The sequence below is a fragment of the Delphinapterus leucas genome, chromosome 10 (genome assembly GCF_059928025.1).
Source record: "Delphinapterus leucas isolate spDelLeu-1000000601 "Yukka" chromosome 10, BTC_Dleu_Yukka2, whole genome shotgun sequence".
Classification (NCBI taxonomy): Eukaryota; Metazoa; Chordata; class Mammalia; order Artiodactyla; family Monodontidae; genus Delphinapterus; species Delphinapterus leucas.
This window is the reverse complement of record NC_143138.1, coordinates 56411322-56430708: the sequence shown is the minus strand read 5'-3', so window position 1 is coordinate 56430708 and position 19387 is coordinate 56411322. Positions and strand designations below refer to the sequence as shown.

The window sequence follows — 19387 nt, the reverse complement described above, 5'->3', positions numbered from 1 at the left end:
AGTAGAATAAGGAATTGTAATCTACAAAACACCTAACATCATGATATCATTCGGTTTAAAAAATTATTACTGGATATACCAGAACAAATGCCTTTTCCATCCTTCCCATAAAGAGCCCAAGTTCCAGAAATCTCATATAGCACATACTGGTGTCAACCTCATATATACTATTAAATAAGACTGTTCTTTCCTTGAGAGCATCCATTCAGATCTGCCCTCAGTTTAATTTTCTTAATGTAGTTTCACTCTCATTTTTCAGGCTATAGTACAATAAAGATGAAAACTTTTAAATTTCTCTTACCAACTCAAAGTCTCTGTAAATGAGACAGAATGTAAACGGATGAGATAAAGTTGTCTTCTATCTGTAGCCTATTCTTTAAGCTTACCATGAGCCGAGCATCTTCTCTTTCCAAAATTTTCTGAGTCTGATCATCAGGGAACTTCAGTACAGTGGTTATAACCTTTGCCATGGTCTACAAAAAAGACAAGAGACGATCACTAGACAGTGGAGCAGATGGGTCTCACCCCATTCTGACATGTTCTGCTGGTGGAATTCTTTAGTGCTCTCAATGGAAGCCACAACCAAAGAAGTATGATGTGAAGGTACTGGTCAAGGAAATAACAGCCAATGCTAGAATTTCAATTTGAAAGGATCCCTCACAAGGTCTGGGTTGATATTATTTTAAGAAGACGTATTTACAATAGCACGAAGCTATATACAGTTCTAATGCTCTTGGCCCTCTGTCTTATTAAAATGAAACTTTATTACTCATTCATTTTATAAGGCTTTTTATTTGTAGAAATCTACCTAGTAAGTGATGTATTGCCAAAACATATGCTCTAAACAATCAGATTTAGAGACTCCCAAGTTCAGCTTGAACTAAATCACATCATATATCTCATAAACACGGGCTACTGCATGAACATGAACATGCTTATAGGTATTTTTTAATACATGCAGCACATCAGCCTAATAGAAATACAAATTACATTTTAAATAAACACAAGATGTTTTGTTTGGTAGAAAACAGGATGAATCAAAACATTACACATGGTGGCTTGCAAACAAGATCATAAACTGTGCAGATCTCAATAAATATACCGTAAGTCAGACTGTCACCCATAAGCTCGTGGAAAATTCTCCTCAAAGGTTGAAATTCCCTATTTTGTATCAAGATGAGATGGTTTGAGGGAGACAGAGAGGAAAGAAGATACCACTTATGAAATAAGTAGGATAACAAGTTCAGTGCTTACATACAAATTCAGGTACTAGTGCTCTCCTGAGGATTAGTAGTAGTACTACTTACTGTAGTGCTACAGAGGATGGAAGGCTCACCAGAAAGTTGACTCTAACATTCTTTGCTCATAGTTACAAGACTGTGTGTGTGTATGGCAGGGCGGGGAAGAATGTGTGACTACAGAAGGTCACTGAGCAAAAGATGACATAATAGAGTTAACTAAAATTTTAGGAACACACATCATTAGAAAAAAAGTATAATTATTTCCAGGAAGGAAAAGAACTAACATTTTAAAAAATTCTTATTATGTGCTAAGCCTAGGCAAGGCACTTTACATATTTCTAATACTTATTTCAACTAGCAGATCAACTAATACTATTCCTCAACCACAAACCCCACAAAGAGCAAGATTTTAGTTTCAGCCCTCCTTCCTTCCTCATCCTTTAAATTGTATTGCCTAGATAGAACAGAATCTTCTGTGCTAAACTGAGGTCTAGAAACCAAGCGTATATGTGGCATGAAATGGGAAGAGAAATATGAAATAGCAACTATTTCAATATTCCTTTTATTAGCACTCTGGAAATTTTAAATGGTTTCTGGTATACTATCTATGAAGACTGTTTTTAGGAAGTACCAAAAATCTAAAATTCAGGGATTCACAATTATAGGGAACATTTCTTTAATTTCAATAGCTTAACAAGTTCAGAAACCCAAAATCCCATTTATATTCACTATGAAACTGCATAGTGCACATCAAGGCACAAACATGTCTGTCAAAACAAAAACAAAACAAAACAAAAAATAAATCCAAATGTGGCTAGTTGCCTCTTCACACTTCTAGACAATGTTAAATGGGAAACCCACCTCTAAATTCATCACTGATGCAGCATGTGCAGTTGATTACCTAGTAAAGACTTAAAAGCTCTTCCCTGGCTTGTCAGAAAACACTTTAATGGAAAGCCCAGGCTCTCTGCTGAATCTTGGGAAAGAAATCAGACTGTCTACTCTACATTGTCTACATACAATATCCTTAGGTCCTGGGAAGTAAGGAAAAGTTCAAATGAGCCACCTGGTTTAGAAGTGGCCTCTGCTGCCATGTTTTCTTTAGGGAGAGTCAGTAAAGGGTAGAATGAGAAACACTTTCTATTGAAAAGGAGAACAGGCTGAATTTAAGCATCAAAAATAGCACGGAGGCTCAAAACCCAAGAAAAAGAAAGTGCAAGGACAGAAGAAAGAAGGGGAGTTTACTTAACTTCGTACTATAAGAATGTGTATCACATACGTGGTCTTAAAAAAAAAATCATCTGCCTCATCAAATAGGGAACACTGTGTGCAAAAGCAGATGAAGAAAGACAGGTGGGATGACATACAGATCCTACTGGGCAAGAAACAACGGCACATGGTGATCAAATCACAAAGGCCACAATATACTCTGGCTTGTTCTAAAACCACAACCTGGTCTCCATTTCAAATTCTTTGTGAATGTATGGAAATTAGGCAAATCAACAAATGTCTAAAAATAGCTCTGATTCTGTCAACCCCTGCTCAAAAAACTTCAGGGCTGCCCCCCAACAACCTACAGGTAAAACTCTGAGAACACTCCAGGCCCTCCACACCCTGCAGCCCTAAGCAGAGTCACTTCCACCTCATAGAGCTGGTATTTTAGTTGGAGCAGCCTACTTGTCATTCCAAAGCCCACACTCAATTTCCTGTCTTGGACTTTCTGTCTGGGCTTTCCTCCTGTCTGAGCTCATCTATCAAAATCTCTGCCCCCTTGTAAAGGCCTGTATATACATCTCCTTCTCCATGATGTCCTTGACCTTCCCACAAGTAAACATGAGGACACTGTGCTACGGTCTGCATCACACTGTGCTTAGTAAACAGCTCCACTTTCTCACTATACAGTAAACACCTTAAAGTTAGGGATGGTGTCAATTTTCATCTCCTTATCCATCATGGTGATAAACAAAGGACCACATACAGTAAGTGCTCAATAAATATGAAGTATATTAAACTGAATATCTACTGCCAATTTTCAATATTGACTTATAAAATGTGATGGCAGAATAAAAGACTACTCAGTCTTGGTAACCAGAAAAGCACACTGAATGCTGAAGATAAAGAGAGCCGCCTCAACACAGATTCCCAGCCATGTGTTAGCTGGGGCTGCCCATGCCTCAAGAGCATCCCTTCTAGCTGTCTCCCAAGTCACAGCCTAGGAGGAAATGCAGAGCCCTGAGACCTGGCTGAACTGGTACCACCCCAGAACATATCTCATGCTGGGCTGGGCCTTTCTCCAGGACTCAAACTCTGTAGGGATCTCACCCCACACAGGCTCACAACATCCAGAAGATACAGGCTGAGGCAGTCACACTCTCTTCATTTTGCAGATCGAGAAAAGACTAAATAATTTATTTAGCAACAACTCTGGGATGATAGCTTTAGACTCAATGAATAAACCAGAGTAGCTGAAGTTCCTGAAAGGCTATTTTTCATAAAGAAATGCTTTTCCCCCTTCCCTGCAATAACAAGGTAACTTTAAACTATCTACCCCACCTCAAATACAGGCTGCTATCCAATCAGGGCATAGTAAGAGAAAGTTACATTTCATTGGCTTTGTTTTTAAAAGATAAGGAGAAAATGAGTTTTAGTTAGCCTCTGAATTAAAAAAAAAAAAGTCCTTAAGAATAAAAGGTACTGAATTACTGTGAATTAATATATCCCGCCTATGATTCATGTTCAGGATCACACTAGATATTACTTTAATTTGAACTATCTGATACAGTGAAATTAGACTTCTATAGTGTCAAGGATTCAAACGACTTCCAGCCCTATAGCTCCTGGTGTTTAGCTGAATCTACGATTCATAACAACCTCTTTTTTTTAAAATAAATTTATTTTATTTATTTATTTGGCTGTGTTGGGTCTACGTTGCTGCGTGCGGGCTTCTCTCTAGTTGCGGCAAGTGGGGGCTACTCTTTGTTGTGGTGCGCGGGCTTCTCACTGTGGTGGCTTCTCTTGCTGCGGAGCATGGGCTCTAGGCACGTGGGCTTCGGTAGTTGGGGCACATGGGCTCAGCAGTTGTGGCTCGTGGGCTCTAGAGCACAGGCTCAGTAGTTGTGGCGCACGGGCTTAGTTGCTTCGCGGCATGTGGGATCTTCCCGGACCAGGGCTCGAACCCATGTCCCTTGCATTGGCAGGTGGATTCTTAACCACTGCGCCACCAGGGAAGTCCCCATAACATTCTTAAGAGATTTTATGTCCTAATTTTTAGGTCTTAAATATATTTACCAAATCAATTCCTGAACTGGTTTAGCACTCAGTAACCCCCACAGACCCATAAATTAAAACACTGATAATTTCTTAGAAAACTCATTATCCCATTCTCAGCCAACATATAAGGACAATGTAAAAGTTCATGACGGTAAAAAGTTGAAACAATATCAGAAACAGAAATTGCTTCAAATGAAGAACTTTGAGAAAAGGCTCATGAATTTCCCTAAATGCAATCAATTCAATTAAAGATATATTTACAAAATGTCTGATATAAGGCTCTTTTAAAAACACTGCTGGGGATACAAATAACAGTAAGACAAGACTCTATACTCAAGGACCTTATAATAAATTTAACATTCTAGAAAACAAATTAACCAAGCATTATTACTTACACAGTGTGGTTATTTTTAAACGATTAGTATTCCATATGTGCAAGAGTAACTTTCTTACAGTGACTAAAGTAAAATATTTCTAAATATCCCTACATAGTCATTCTTAATTAGGACCATTTCCAATACTAGCCACGCTATCCTCACGTCTCCATGAAATAGTCTCCATCTATTCTCCTACCTTTAAGATTTGAAGTCAAAAGAACAGTCACATGCTTCACAGAGTATTAAGTTAATGAAATTTTTGTTTTTATTTTTTAGCATCATCCACCAGTATTTTCTAAATTAATATTTTATAAATGTGACAAATATAAGCAAGATCTGCCAATTCACTTTTGCAAACAAAGAGCAATAACACAATTACCTATTGCCTACTATCAGCATGTATGGTCTGCTAATAGTAAACATACAACATCAATATGTGTATTAAAAATGGGACATATTTCCTTTTAAATTAAACCACATGCCAAATCACCAGACATGATTTATACCTTAGTCTCACGACCCATCATATACTCAAAAAGCACTTTTCGCAAATACTCAAACTCAGTAGGTTCTCCAAAGAGCGAGACATCAGTATGGTACAAACTGCGACCTGTCAAATAAAAAAAAAAAAACAGATCAAACTGTAAAGACAAAACCAGATAAGCGGGCTTCCCTGGTGGTGCAGTGGTTGAGAGTCCGCCTGCCGATGCAGGGGACGTGGGTTCGTGCCCCGGTCCGGGAGGATCCCACGTGTGGCAGGGCGGCTGGGCCCGTGAGCCATGGCCGCTGAGCCTGCACGTCCAGGGCCTGTGCTCCGCAACGGGAGAGGCCGCAGCAGTGAGAGGCCCGCGTACCGCAAAAAAAAAAAAAAAAAACCCAGATAAGCTACTTATTACTTAGAAAAAGACAAACTAAAAGACAATCAAAGGAACAAAGAGAGAGGCATCACTCTTGTATTAACTGTGTTATATTGTAAGTATTGTACTGCATTACATTACATATACACTAAGCATTCCAGTTGGTATTTTTCCCTTGGAAGAGAAAACAAGAATTATTATAGCAATTTTATTTCTCACATTCCCCCCATCCTCAAACTTCTTCTTCATCTTTCTGGCATGGCAATTTAAAAAGACTAGACCTATGGGCTTCCCTGGTGGCACAGTGGTTGAGAGTCCGCCTGCCGATGCAGGGAACACGGGTTCGTCCCCCGGTCCAGGAAGATCCCACATGCCGCAGAGCGGCTGGGCCTGTGAGCCATGGCCGCTGAGCCTGTGCTCCTCAACAGGAGAGGCCACAACAGTGAGAGGCCCGCGTACCACCAAAAAAAAAAAAAGACTAGACCTAGGGAATACAAAGATTCCTCAGAACTGGTATTTCTTTCCTAAATATTATGTGGTTGGCTTCAGATATCCTACAATGACTAAAATGGTCATTTTTATTTTGTTTAAGAGTTTAGTAACTCAGAATAGTATTCTAGATTTTCTAGTATTCCAAACCTGAAAGCACTGAAGTTTAAATCAAGTTTTCTAAACAGTTCTGAAACACAAGGTAGATAAAATAACTTGAAAATGCATGAAATAATAATGCCAATATAGTGGTTTTCAGATACTTTGATTCAACATCTTAAAAAGACTGTCATATAATTTACAGTTCATCTATTAATCAAGCTCCATTTCAATCTAAAACTAAAGAATAAACACAGTTCAGGTATATGAAGTCACACTGTGACAAACTTTAATTTGAATAAATTCAAAATTATGCATTATGTGAAGTCTATACTTGCATCCACTTCCAGAAGTATGGCACACTAGGTAATCTGAAAAGCCTTCTGCACCAAGAAACATCTAAGAGCATAGCAAAGAGATTAATAAGCCAATTCAAACAGACTGCTTGGATTGTTGACAGGATTAGATGAGTTGATAGACAAAATGTGTTTTATAACAGCGCCTGATACTTAGTATTATATATGTGTCAGTTATTTTAAAAACTGTACATATGTGTTCATTTTACAATTTAAAACTGAGAAAAAAGGAAAATTAAGTATGAAATTCTTAAGTTGAAACTAAAAAAAAAAAAAAAAGAATCAATACTATTCCCTATGCACGGCTGGGCACTGATTTAGCAGTTCTGTGCTAAGAATCACATATGTTGACTTAGCTATGGCAAACAGTCTTTGTAGCAGGAATTTTCTCTGCAATGAGCCATAGGAAACTCCCAAGTTGGTTTTCTCTTCTTTTTGAAGTGTGTTTTGGAAAGAATCTAAAGAAAGTCCTTGTTTAATTAAAAACTGTATAGTGTCTTATGTTATTTCACAACAGTAAGAGCTTTCAAAAACACAAAAGAATGTGAAATGGTTTAGATTCATGTCCCAGTGCCTTCCATGAAAAAGCAGAAAGGTTTACAAAACATTTAGCAAAATAAAACTATTCTTAATGCAGTGAGGCAGTGAAACTGAGAATGGGAAATTGTTAGATTATTCAGAGATTATTTGAAGTCATGACTATTTCAAGGGAACAACTACATAAAGACTCAAGCTCATCTTTAGAATCCTTTGTAAGTGGCACACATAACTTAAGTCAACAGAGTAATACTTCCAAATCATCCTTCCCCACCTTGAAATAAATATTTTTATGAATTATTTTCTCCTTAAATCCTGGTTTAAAAATAGCAATTACAGCATTATTGTAATAGTAAAAAACAGAAGCATCTAAAATATGTAACTCTGAGTTTGTATGGGTATATATAGTGGATTACATAAATGTCTGGATACACACAGAAGAGTCTGGAAAAATATATGTAAATTGTAAACTAGGTTCAGCTGGAGAGTGGAGAATGAAGTGGAAACTTGCAGTTTCACTTAAAATGGCAGCATTTTTTTTTACAACAAATATGCATTAATTTTTAGATTACTACCATTCTTTCCATAAAACTAGTTGTTACTGGTGAGTTACAAAGGTAAAATATATTCCTTGTAAAGAATGAGATTAGCAAAGACAAAAATGAAAATCATCCAGAAGTCCACCAATACAAGATAACCATAGATAACATGATGAGAGATCATTCCTACCTTTGTAAGGTGTCCCCACAGTTGCTGCATATACATTCTTTTCATATTCCTTCAAACGATCTTCTAAATTGTGAATCTAAAAATAACAAATATTCCAATCATATCATAAGATTCATATGGAAATCATATGTAAAAAAAAAACTGCTGTAGCCACTAGATTTTCTTAATGCTGAATACAGGATATAGGCCAAAAAAAATTAATACATATGGTTTCTTAGATATGACACCAAAAGCAGAGACAACGAAGGAAAAAACATATAAAATGTTTGTGCCTCAAAGGACATTATCAAGAAAGTGAAAAGACAACCCACAGAATGGGAGAAAATATTTGCAAGTCATATATCTAATGAGGGACTTATATCCAGAATATATAAAGTACATTTACAATTCAACAACAACAAAAAACAAATGACCCAACTTAAAAATGAGCAAAGGATATTGCTCCAAAGAAGATATACAAATAATAAGATGCTCAACATCATTAGTCACTAGGGAAGTACAAATTACAACCAAAATGAGATATCACTTCATAGCAACTAGGATAGTTATAATCAAAACACTTGCTGGGGAAGATGTGGAGAAGTTGAAATTCTTATACTTTGTGGTCAGAATGTAAAATGGTGTCCACAATGCAAAACCGTTTGATGGTTCTTCAAAGAGCTAAACATATAATTACCATATGATCTAGCAATCCCACTCCTGAGTACATAACCCAAAGAAGGAAACAGGTATTCAAACAAAAACTTGTAAACGATGTTCCTAGCAGCACTATTCACAATAGGCAGAAGGTAGAAACAACTCAAACATACATCAACTGATGAATGAGTTAACAAAATGTGGTATATCTATACAATGAAATATTACTCTGCCATAAAAAGGAGTGAGGTACTGATATATGCTGCAACATGGATGAACCTTAAAAACATCATGCTAGGGCTTCCCTGGTGGCACAGTGGTTGAGAGTCTGCCTGCCGATGCAGGCGACATGGGTTCTTGCCCCGGTCCGGGAAGATCCCACATGCCGCGGAGTGGCTAGGCCCGTGAGCCATGGCCGCTGAGCCTGCGCGTCCAGAGCCTGTGCTCCGCAACGGGAGAGGCCACAACAGTGAGAGGCCCGCGTACCGCAAAAAAATAAATAAATAAATAAATAAAAAGCTCATGTATTAATATGATTCTAGTTATATAAAATACTCAGAATAGGTAAATCCACAGACACAAAAAGCAGATTTGTGGTTGTGAGAGGCTGGGGGGAGGAGGTAATAGGGCGTGACAGCTTAATGGGTATGGGGCTTCCTTTTGGGGGTGATGGAATGTTCTGGAACTAGATAATATGAATGCAAATGTTCTTGTTTAAATATATGTGATCACAAATTTATGAAGATATGCTCTAGCACCTTCAGGTTTGGGAATAAAATTTCCTGTGTAAGACAAGATTGCAAAGTCAATTAATAAATGAGTATTAAATCCTTTATTTTTTTAAAACTAGCTAAATGAGTTCCAAGAACATACTAACAGAAATCAAGGAAGTCATCTCAAAATAAAAGGCACCAATTAGACCTGTACCTGTTCTCTGAACTCTTGCTCTTTCAACTTTGAATCACTGATTAGAGTAGTCTTCTGTGCTAGTTGTGTCTGAAAGAACAAGAAGTCAGATCTGAGATGCATATGGGTTTCATCATTGCCTGGATACATTTCTATACTGCTTGGTAAATTTCTCCTGTGAACAAGGCTCTTTATGTTTTAACCTAAAGTACAGAATGCTCCTGAAAATGGACTACCTTCACTCAAATTCAATGAAAAACTAGTCTTACCTGTAGCTCCATAATTGTTACCTAAAAATGGAAAAGAAAAAAAATATATTAGTGCATATAATAAAATCTACAAGAAATAATAAAATGGAGCAATATGAAATTACAAGGAAACAAAAATTTAGTGTTACAGTCTTAAGAGAGTGGTTAGATTTGAGATGAGACAACTTTAAATATTTGCTTTTAAACCTGGTCTATGTTGCTATACAAACTATTAAAATGTAAATATACATAAAGATAGGTAAACACACACAAAAAATGACTGGAAAGTCACCCACCAAACTCCTAACAATGATTACCACTTGGGAAAAGGAGGTACCCACCAGGAAGGGTTTATCTATATACTTCTGTATTATCTGACTTTTTCTTTTTAACAAGCATGTATTCATCTATTATCTGTGCAATTTCAAAAAATTAAACATATTAACATCTATTTATAGCATATGGGCACTTTAAGGAAAATTCTAAAGGACCATTTCTGGGAATCCACTCTACACAATAATCACAAATTACTTTTCATTGAACTCAACACTGACATGTAGTTCAAGATATCCCAGAAGCACCAAAAGATGCTCAAAAAGGAAAAGAATAAAAATTCATAAAGAATAAAATAGAAAAATATTTTTTAGAGTAGACATAAAAGTTAAAGATAGTTTCTCCTTTCTTATGCTACAAGGTAAAGGATTCAAAAGACCTCCTGAATATTAATTTCATAATGTTTCAATACTCTATGGCATCTTGACACAGGCCTCAGTGCCACTTTATGCAACATTAATACTTAATTTGATACTAAGGAAAAGAACATGTTACAGAGTAGAATATACTTATTTGGCTCATAGGAGGCAACATTTAATAGCACCAAGTATATTCATATTGTGACCAAATGGCAAAAAAACCCACCTAAAATAATAGAACTAACTTAGTAGCTAGTAAAGAAAGAGAGAAAGAGTCTACTCAGCTTTGCTCGTTGCTAATAATCAAGATATATGTACCAAGCAGCACAGCATAGCAAAGCCTTTTATAAAGTCCTCTTCTCTCCATTTTGGAAAAGTGATCCATGTAATTGGTTGTCTATAAAATTGCTTTCTGGTCACTGACTTCTGTAATGAATCCTCTATAACTAAAGGATGAAGCCATGAATGTGTCCACCTTTCCCAAGACCCTTATGACAGAGCTATGAAGACCATACTGGAATGAGCGAGAACATTTTAGATGTACAACGGTACACTGCCCGGATTCTTGAATGGGGGCCCACAAGCCCTGCGGGTGTGCACTTGTTGGGGTGCCCAGCAGGACAAGAAGCCACAAGGTAAACATGGCCTTTCATAGCATCAGTTTTACTTAAAGATTGGGATTATTAAAAAAAAGAAAGAAAGAAAAAAAAAAGCCTGGATATGGAGTGCCAGATCTCTTCGAATTCAGTGCAATTTTCCAAAATAATCCCATTGCATCTACAACTGGTCTGTTAACAAAGGAGAAAAGGAGACATTGTTTTTCTCAAAGGTATACAACTAAAAACATTTTTATGTAACTACAAATAAAGATATATTATAGAGCAGGGGTCCCCAACCCCCGGGCTGTGGACCGGTCCACAGCCTCTTAGGAACCAGGCCTCACAGCAGGAGGTGAGCAAGCAAAGCTTCATCTGCCGCTCCCCATTGCTCACATTACCGCCTGAACCATCCTCCCCCCACCCCACCCCCTGGTCCGTGGAAAAATTGTCTTCCACAAAACCAGTCCCTGGTGCCAAAAAGGTTGGGGACTGCTGTTATAGAGAATGTAAAATTTATATGAATTCTTAGCACAAAATATAAAAATCTAAAATTATCATACTTTCTATGGACCATTTTTGGCTCTGCCCCAGGGCTATGAGGTTAACTCTCCTCTGCTGTTCTTTCCACAGGAAGGACTGAGAAGCACAGGTATCACAGAAACACCCTAGGCTCTGAAGTCTGGAAGATTGGTTTTATATTCCCCATAGAATATTTATTGTGTGAGCTTCAACATTTTATTTAACCTCTTTGAACCTCAGTTTCACTGTCTATAAAAGAGAGGCAGGAATCTCCCTCTTGAAAGTCTTTTGTTAGGATTAGATGAGGTAGGTAGGTATGTTAGTAGGCGAGCCAGTGAAAACGACAATGTTTTCAAGGAACGAATGGAGCCAAGTCCAGTTCCCCTCACTTTATCATTGCCAGGGTTCTCCTCCTGCTCTAGCCTTTGCTGGTATTTCTTCTGCAGCTCCTCAAGTTGAGTCTGTAGATCTATTACTTTTGCAGTCATTTCTTCTTCACGAGCCTTTAGAATAAAAAAAATATTAACAAACATATCAAAAAGAATGCAGTAAAGAGGCAACATGATCTAGAGAAAACTACCTTTGTAGGAGAAACCAACACCTACACATTTTTGGAAACACAAACCACTGTTTTTACTGTAATTCATTACTGTGCTCTAAACACCTTCCTTCACGCCCCACTTTTAACTCCAAGCCCTTTTAAAAGCTGCTCACTCTTCCTAGGATGACTTTTCCCACCCTCAGTCCTCCTGCCCCCACCCCATAAAGCTCATCAAGCTGTTTCTTTCCCCTTAAACTAGGGTTCCAAGGTTCAAGCAACACTTAGGTGTATAACAGCGTTGTGACAGAACTGTAAAACAGAATCTCTGTTTTAAGACTTTGGCCTTTTCTACACTAGGATTTGATTTCTAGAAAATATCCAATATAAACTAGTTTTATGCACAGCACTGCTCAACCAGCTGGCAACTTACTGAGCACAAGAAGTTGTGGAGGTTTTTTCTCAGCCCCTTGGGAAGGGCTGCACAAATCAAGATGGTTCTTTGCCCTAGTTAGCAAACCTGTACGTTCCCTTCACATCTACCTGCAAACCATACCAGCAGTTCTTTGGAGTAAAATGTTCAACTAAAATCTATTTTTGAAAAAAAATTACTGTCCAATGTATTGGTAACTAACGTAATGTATCCATTTGCCCTGAACTTTGTAGAAAACAGACAAGGCTGCAAAAGTAATACATGATTTACTGGTTCAAAAATCCTTTTTGTAAAATTTGGCATACAAATCATTCTCTCTTCTGTTCTGACTGCCCTGGTAAAAGGCTGTTGCCCACCCTTAAATTTTTTCATTTGTCTTGATAATTGCCATCATTTGTTGTACAAAGCAGTCCAGACCTCTCCTTGCTCTTATAAATCTTGCAATAACCTTTTAGCACAACCTTTGTGCTAAAAGAATATTTGACATTGGAATATTGATCAGATTTGAGTAATGAAGACAGGACAAGTGCTTGCTGAGTAAGAGACTAAACAGGAAAACAGCCACAAGCAGCTATCTGATTTAAGAGCCAAGAAACATCATTCTCAAAAACAAAAACAGGCCCCAAGGCACAAAATAAAGCAACAAACCACAAGACACCTCGAAAATCTAACTTTAAATACCACTTGTCATGAAACTTAGACCAACTAAAAAAGAACGAACCCCTTCTCTCAACATAAGCAAAGCAGGGGTATCTTGTAAATAGCCTCCTTCAACATCTGCCCAAGGCACTCTAACCCAGCCTCCACCCCTAAAACACCACTGATCAGAAACTACTGTAAATCTGTAACTGCCTGCAATCCTGGTTTACTTACTGTTTTTATTCTACCATCACATATCCTGTGTGGATGTCTGTGTCAATGTGGTCTAGTCTTGTTTGAAAGGATCACCTCTTACAGCTACTTATTCAGTTAGGTCCAGATTCTGATATGACAATCAGCTATGTCTGACACTGCCTTTGGCAGCTGGGAGATACCACTAGAAAGCAAGCCCGCTAAAAATTGGAAAAGAATCCTTGACGTGTTGTTTCTAATTTAAGAAACAGTTCTATAATTTCCTTTGTAAAAGCTTTCTGTCTTCTTGAAGGGGGAAAGAAAGCAATACTGCTTGCTCTGAAGTAAAAACAGTTAAGAAAAACTAAACTGAATATTTATGCACATACATGGAAATTATGTTTTAAAGACTATTATGCCAAAACCAAATCACTAAAATACAGTAAATGTCAAAAAGAAACCAGTTTTATATCTAATGTAGCTGTAAGAGCTACTCCCTCCCAGTGAGACTGCTCTGAGGTTGGGACGAAGGCAGTCAGCTCCCTTACTTGTGAGACTCAACTCCTTTCAGATGTCACCAGCCACTCTCCCCGAATGAATGCTCCCTTTGCCCTACCAGGTGTCACTTCCTTCAAATTTACCAAGTGTCGGGCTTCCCTGGTGGTGCAGTAGTTGAGAGTCCACCTGCCGATGCAGGAAACACGGGTTCGTGCCCCGGTCTGGGAGGATCCCACATGCCGCGGAGCGGCTGGGCACGTGAGCCATGGCCGCTGAGCCTGCGTGTCCGGAGCCTGTGCTCCGCAACAGGAGAGGCCACAACAGTGAGAGGCCCGCATACCGCAAAAAAAAAAAAAAAATCTTACCAAGTGTCTAGTGTGTGCCAAGCATTTGGCTAGGTCCTCAAGACTAGAGATTAACAGCAAGATCCCTGCCTACAAGATGCTAATAGTCTAGAGGAGGGGACAGATACATTAATACATTCTTACACACATATGTATGTATGACAAAAGTAACATGTCGTAAGTGAAGTAATAAAGTACCAAAGGAAGACAGGTGCGATTAATTCTATTTTAAGGGGTTTCAAAAAAACTAAGTGAAAACAATATGATGCAGAAAAGCATATTCAAAAAGCTAACTCTGGGGTAGGACAGGGAAAAAACAAGAATATATTTCATTTTTGTTTCTGTTTGCATAAGGAAACACAGGAATATTATTACATAAGAAACTAATGGTTACCTGTGGAGGGAGAAGGGGAACAGGGTGTAGAATACAGAGAAAAGTTTGGATGCAATTCTCATGATAGACCATTCTCCAAGTATACCTTTTTTTTAATATTATTTTGATCTTTAAACCATGGAATACATTTGATTCAAATATTTTTTTTCTGAATACAAGATAAATTTAAAACTTTTAAAGAAAACTGCCAAAAGAGATGACAACAGCTGCACTAGCTCATGAAGTGTGAGAATGTACTCTTGAAGCACCAGGAAAAGCGTGAGCAGAGGTGAAATACAGCGAAGAAGGAGCTAAAGCTGAGCTCAGCTAGACCACAGACTGACCCGGAGGATGGGGTCACCAGGACAAGGAAGCCACTGCAGGTGTTCAGGGGAAGGGATATGATCCCCTTTTGTTTCCAGATAGACAATAACTCTGACAGGAAGAGACGAATACTTTACGGGGAAAAAAAACAAGAGCAAGGAGACCAGGCAGGAAATTAATACAGTAGGCCAGACCAAATGGAACACGGCAGCCTAGACCATGGCAGAAGCAGTGGAGTTAAGAGGAGAGGAACAGGCAATGGGAGTCAACGAAACACTACAGCTGAGAGTCTGTTACATGTTGGAGAATGTGCTGGAGATCCACAATTAAAGGGAGAAAGGTGACTTCCCTGCCTAGGAAATCAGGGAAGATAAGCAGATTTCATGTCCTAAAAAATGTGTGGATGTGGATGTGTGAGGGGCTGAGGAAGATGGGAGGCGTGAATCTAGGATGACAAAGCTCTCAGTTTCCTCCAAGCAACGGTAAGAATGTGAGCTAAGACAGTGAAAGCAAGAAAATGAAAATGTCTCTGTGCTCCACTGTGCTATCAACAAATCATGGAATTATTTTAATGGATGAGAAAAATATAGCATTCTACAATGTCATCATTAAGACAAATCATCAATCTGATAACAGCTTTTTCAGAGGGAAAAAAAAGGAATACATAATACATACAAATCCATATAAAACTCCAATTCTGGAAAACTTTAAATTGGAGAATGGTAAGAGAATATGTCTCAGAATCAAAGCAATATGGTGTTTACCTAGAATTGGTAATATCGCTTTTAGCAATATATGCTGTTTTAAAAAAAACTCTTCAAGACAGAGTATGTATTTGGATGGGGACTGCTGATTTAATCACTGGCCACCCTGTACTCTGGCTATAAGCACTTGAAATGTGACTAATCCAAACTGAGATGGGCTGCCAACGTGGAAGCACACTGAATCTCAGGGAATTAATACATATATCATTTTTATATTGACTACATCTTGCAGTGATAATGTCTTGGATGTAACGGGTCAGCTAACATTATTACCAAAATTAAAGTCAGCTGATTCTTTTTTTTTTTTTTTAATGTGAATACCAGAAAATTTTAAATCCCGTTTGTGGCTTGCATTGTATTTCTAATGGGCAGTGCTGGTCTAAGGCGCAGGAAGGGGCCTGGGGAAGAGTCCACCTGAGTCCTCTGGCCCACCCTCCACTTCCTGCCCACTTGCTCTACTTACTCCAAGCCTGAAGCTGGGAGGACCATTTATTTTCTAATAAACAGCAGATCTTCCAGGAGGAACGATACCAGAGATTAACTGCTACCTGTCTCCCTGTTCACTCACCCCTCCACCTACAGAGGCCTGTTGTGACCTTGGAAAGTGTACTGTGTGCTACCTCCACACCCCCATACACACACATTCAGAGACAGAAGTAGTTCACAAAAGGGAACACTACAGCCGTGACACAGTTTATCCCCTGCGAATGAAGCTCCCTGACTTAACTATCCAAGTTCGTTCCTTAGGGAGAAGCCTTTATAAAATATATGAAGCTAATGAAGAATCAGTGCTCTACCACTCGCCACGTGTAGTTTTAGGGAAATCATTTGACTATGCTGCACTCACTCTCCTGCTTCTGCCACACACAAAAAAGCACAAAAATAGAAGATGAACCTAAACTAGCTGTAATGTATCTTCCAATCCCAACATTCTCTAAGCATTCAAGAAACAACAGTAATTTTTAAAGCTTCACATAATATACCCTAGGTAAGTATAGGAAAATGTGAAATCATTCAAATTTTCTTTCACAGTGAGGTCTAAAGCTCAAAAATTACACGAAGGTAACATTTATATTCATGTATCATGTAATTTCAGCTTTTTCAAATACATTTACAATAATTGGGACTCCCCTGGTGTTGCAGTGGTTAAGAATCCGCCTGCCAATGCAGGGGACATGGGTTCAAGCCCTGGTCCAGGAAGATCCCACATGCCACGGAGCAACTAAATCCGTGTGCCACAACTACTGAGCCTGTGCTCTAGAGCCTGCATGCCACAACTACTGAAGCCCCTGCACCTAGAACCTGTGCTCTGCCACAAGAGAAGCCACCACAATGAGAAGCCCATGCACTGCGACGAAGAACAGCCCACGCACCGCAATGAAGAGTAGCCCCCGCTCACCGTAACTAGAGGAAGCCTGCACACAGCAACGAAGACCCAGTGCAGCCAAAAATAAATAAAACTTTAAAAAATAAAATAAAATAATTACTACTAGAATCTGTTCCTGGCTCAGAGTTCTACTGCTGCCATAGTCAGCTGAGGCATGATTCTCTAATTTATGCATTCCTAATCATCAAATGGTTTTTAGCACATAGTGAAATAAGGCTTGCAGTAACTAAGGAATCTGCTGGGCTTCCCTGGTGGTGCAGTGGTTAAGAATCCGCCTGCCAGTGCAGGGGACACGGGTTTGAGCCCTGGTCCGGGAGGATCCCACATGCCGCGGAGCAACTAAGCCCATGCGCCACAACTACTGAGCCTGCGCTCTAGAGCCCACGAGCCACAACTACTCAAGTCCACATGCCACAACTACTGAAGCCCGAGCGCCTAGAGCCCGTGCTCTGCAACAAGAGAAGCCACCGCAATGAGAAGCCTGCACACTGCAATGAAGAGTAGCCCCTGCTCGCCGCAACTAGAGAAAGCCTGCGCGCAGCAACGAAGACCCAACTCAGCCAAAAATAAATAAATAAATATATTAAAAAAAAAAAAAAAAAAAAAAAAGAATCTGCAATCCAGCAAAGAATAATTTACACTGCTTTACATTCAAAAATGTTCTGCAGTCCAAATACTCACTACCATTCATGGCTTATCTTCATACGCAAAAATGACAATACTAATCCACCACTAGAAGAATAAGTACATTGAATTTAGCCTCCAAACTACATATAAAAGATTTGGCTGATGTATTCCTTTTTTTTTTTTTCTATCTTTTTTTCTCCCTTCAGAGCAACAAAACCTATGCAAATTGGGTAGGGATTAAATAAAGTTAACTGGCCCTCCTGGAAAGTTCCCAGCTAAAGCTCATACATACACTACCTGTCCCAAGCACAAGCTCTCAATTCTTAGTCTGGTGCTCTCACAATTTGGTCTGAATTTGGGAGAAAGACATAGAAGAGAATCCATTCTTCCCCCTACTAACTCACTGTTGCTTCAAGTGGCCTATATGCCTGGTTAGCAGAAACTGATCAGAAAATTACAATCCTAGCAGAAATCAGTTAGACTCCTTATAAATCTGCAAACAGTAGAGAAATACTAATTTGAATAATATTGACTCCCCCCCCAAAAAAAAACCTTCTACACTAGAAAAAACAGGAAATCTGACAGCCTATCTTCTTTAGCACTACCATGAAATCTATTACAGCTAATTTTCAAGAGAGAAAATAAGGTACATCAAGGATTTCTTCATATCTTTTGGCTGTTCGTTTTAGATCATCTTCTTTCTCTACAATTTTTTTATATAACCGATTTGTCTCCTCTTGATGGCTTTCCAAAAGTTCAGCCTCCACTTCCTGGGCTTTATCTAATAAATAAAAAATGGACACATACAAGAAAACATATTAGGTAAGAGTTAGTATCTGTACCCCAATTTCTGTAAGAACCCTTGTTCCAAATTAAATTTGACTAAAATCAATTGATCAAATTGACCAAATGTACCCTTCTCACGGAGCAGAAGTGTCTTCATTAGGTAATTAATCAGGTAATGCTTTCAGGTTCTTCCACCTGCTCCTCCCCTCTGACAGGCAAGCCACTTTCAGGCAGCACAGTTTCCCATCAGAGAACTTTCTTGGGCAAGAATCATTTTTTTCTCCAGTTTATAATTACTTTAAGCACTTAGCACAGTATGAAAAGAATAAACTTAAATTATAAATAGTCTCTGCTGAGTCTGATTTGTTTTTTAATTGAATTTAAAAGTTTACTTACCAATGGTATCTTTTATGGTCATTTCCAGCTCCTGTTCCTTTTGTGCCAGCTGTGTATGAAACTCCCTCACCAGCTGTTTTAGTGTGGAATTGTGCTTCAACTCAAGATCTTCCTGCTCCTGTCTGAGTACCAAAAATATGAAGAGCTAACTGCTGTCATACAACAAACAAGCTGTAAAGAGTTACCTGGTCTTCACAACAGTGTATATAGTATGACCTCAGCAATATCAACCATTTTTAAGGGAATGTGCATCCACATGCATGTGCGTGTGCGTGTGCGTCTCCAGGCACAGAAAACTTCTGGAAGGGTAAGTAAACTATGATTAACTCTAGGGAATGGTCCTGATGATTTGAGAATTTTTACTTTCGACTTAAAATTCTTCAACATACACATCTATATTATATAATAAAAATACAAAAATGATTTTAAAAATAATTACTGGGATATGTACCTAATAACCATGATCTCATAGGCAAGAAAAGGGTTTTTTCCCCTTAAACTGACATGGAATAACACTGCCTCTTGCCTTAA

The 19387-nt window shown here is 38.5% G+C and overlaps 1 protein-coding gene across 11 annotated transcripts in view; it reads right to left on the bottom strand.

The window, feature by feature from the left end:
* The window catches only part of GOLGA4 (golgin A4), a 124402-nt gene that overhangs the window by 24489 nt on the left and 80526 nt on the right, over positions 1-19387 (bottom strand). For 9 of the 11 annotated variants that reach the window (XR_016394679.1, XR_016394678.1, XR_016394682.1 and 6 more), the window contains 8 exons: positions 18857-18978; positions 18325-18455; positions 11945-12058; positions 9767-9787; positions 9519-9587; positions 7956-8031; positions 5395-5498; positions 387-473 (listed from right to left, as the gene is read on the bottom strand). Coding sequence is in view for 5 of the 11 variants with exons in the window: in XM_089919020.1 (XP_089775146.1) it covers positions 387-473; positions 5395-5498; positions 7956-8031; positions 9519-9587; positions 9767-9787; positions 11945-12058; positions 18325-18455; positions 18857-18978 (724 nt within the window). In the remaining 6 variants the exon portion in view is untranslated. Of the gene's footprint in view, positions 1-301; positions 474-5394; positions 5499-7955; positions 8032-9518; positions 9588-9766; positions 9788-11944; positions 12059-18324; positions 18456-18856; positions 18979-19387 lie in introns of all 11 variants that reach the window. The other 2 variants (XR_016394680.1, XM_089919024.1) reach the window with 2 other exon arrangements.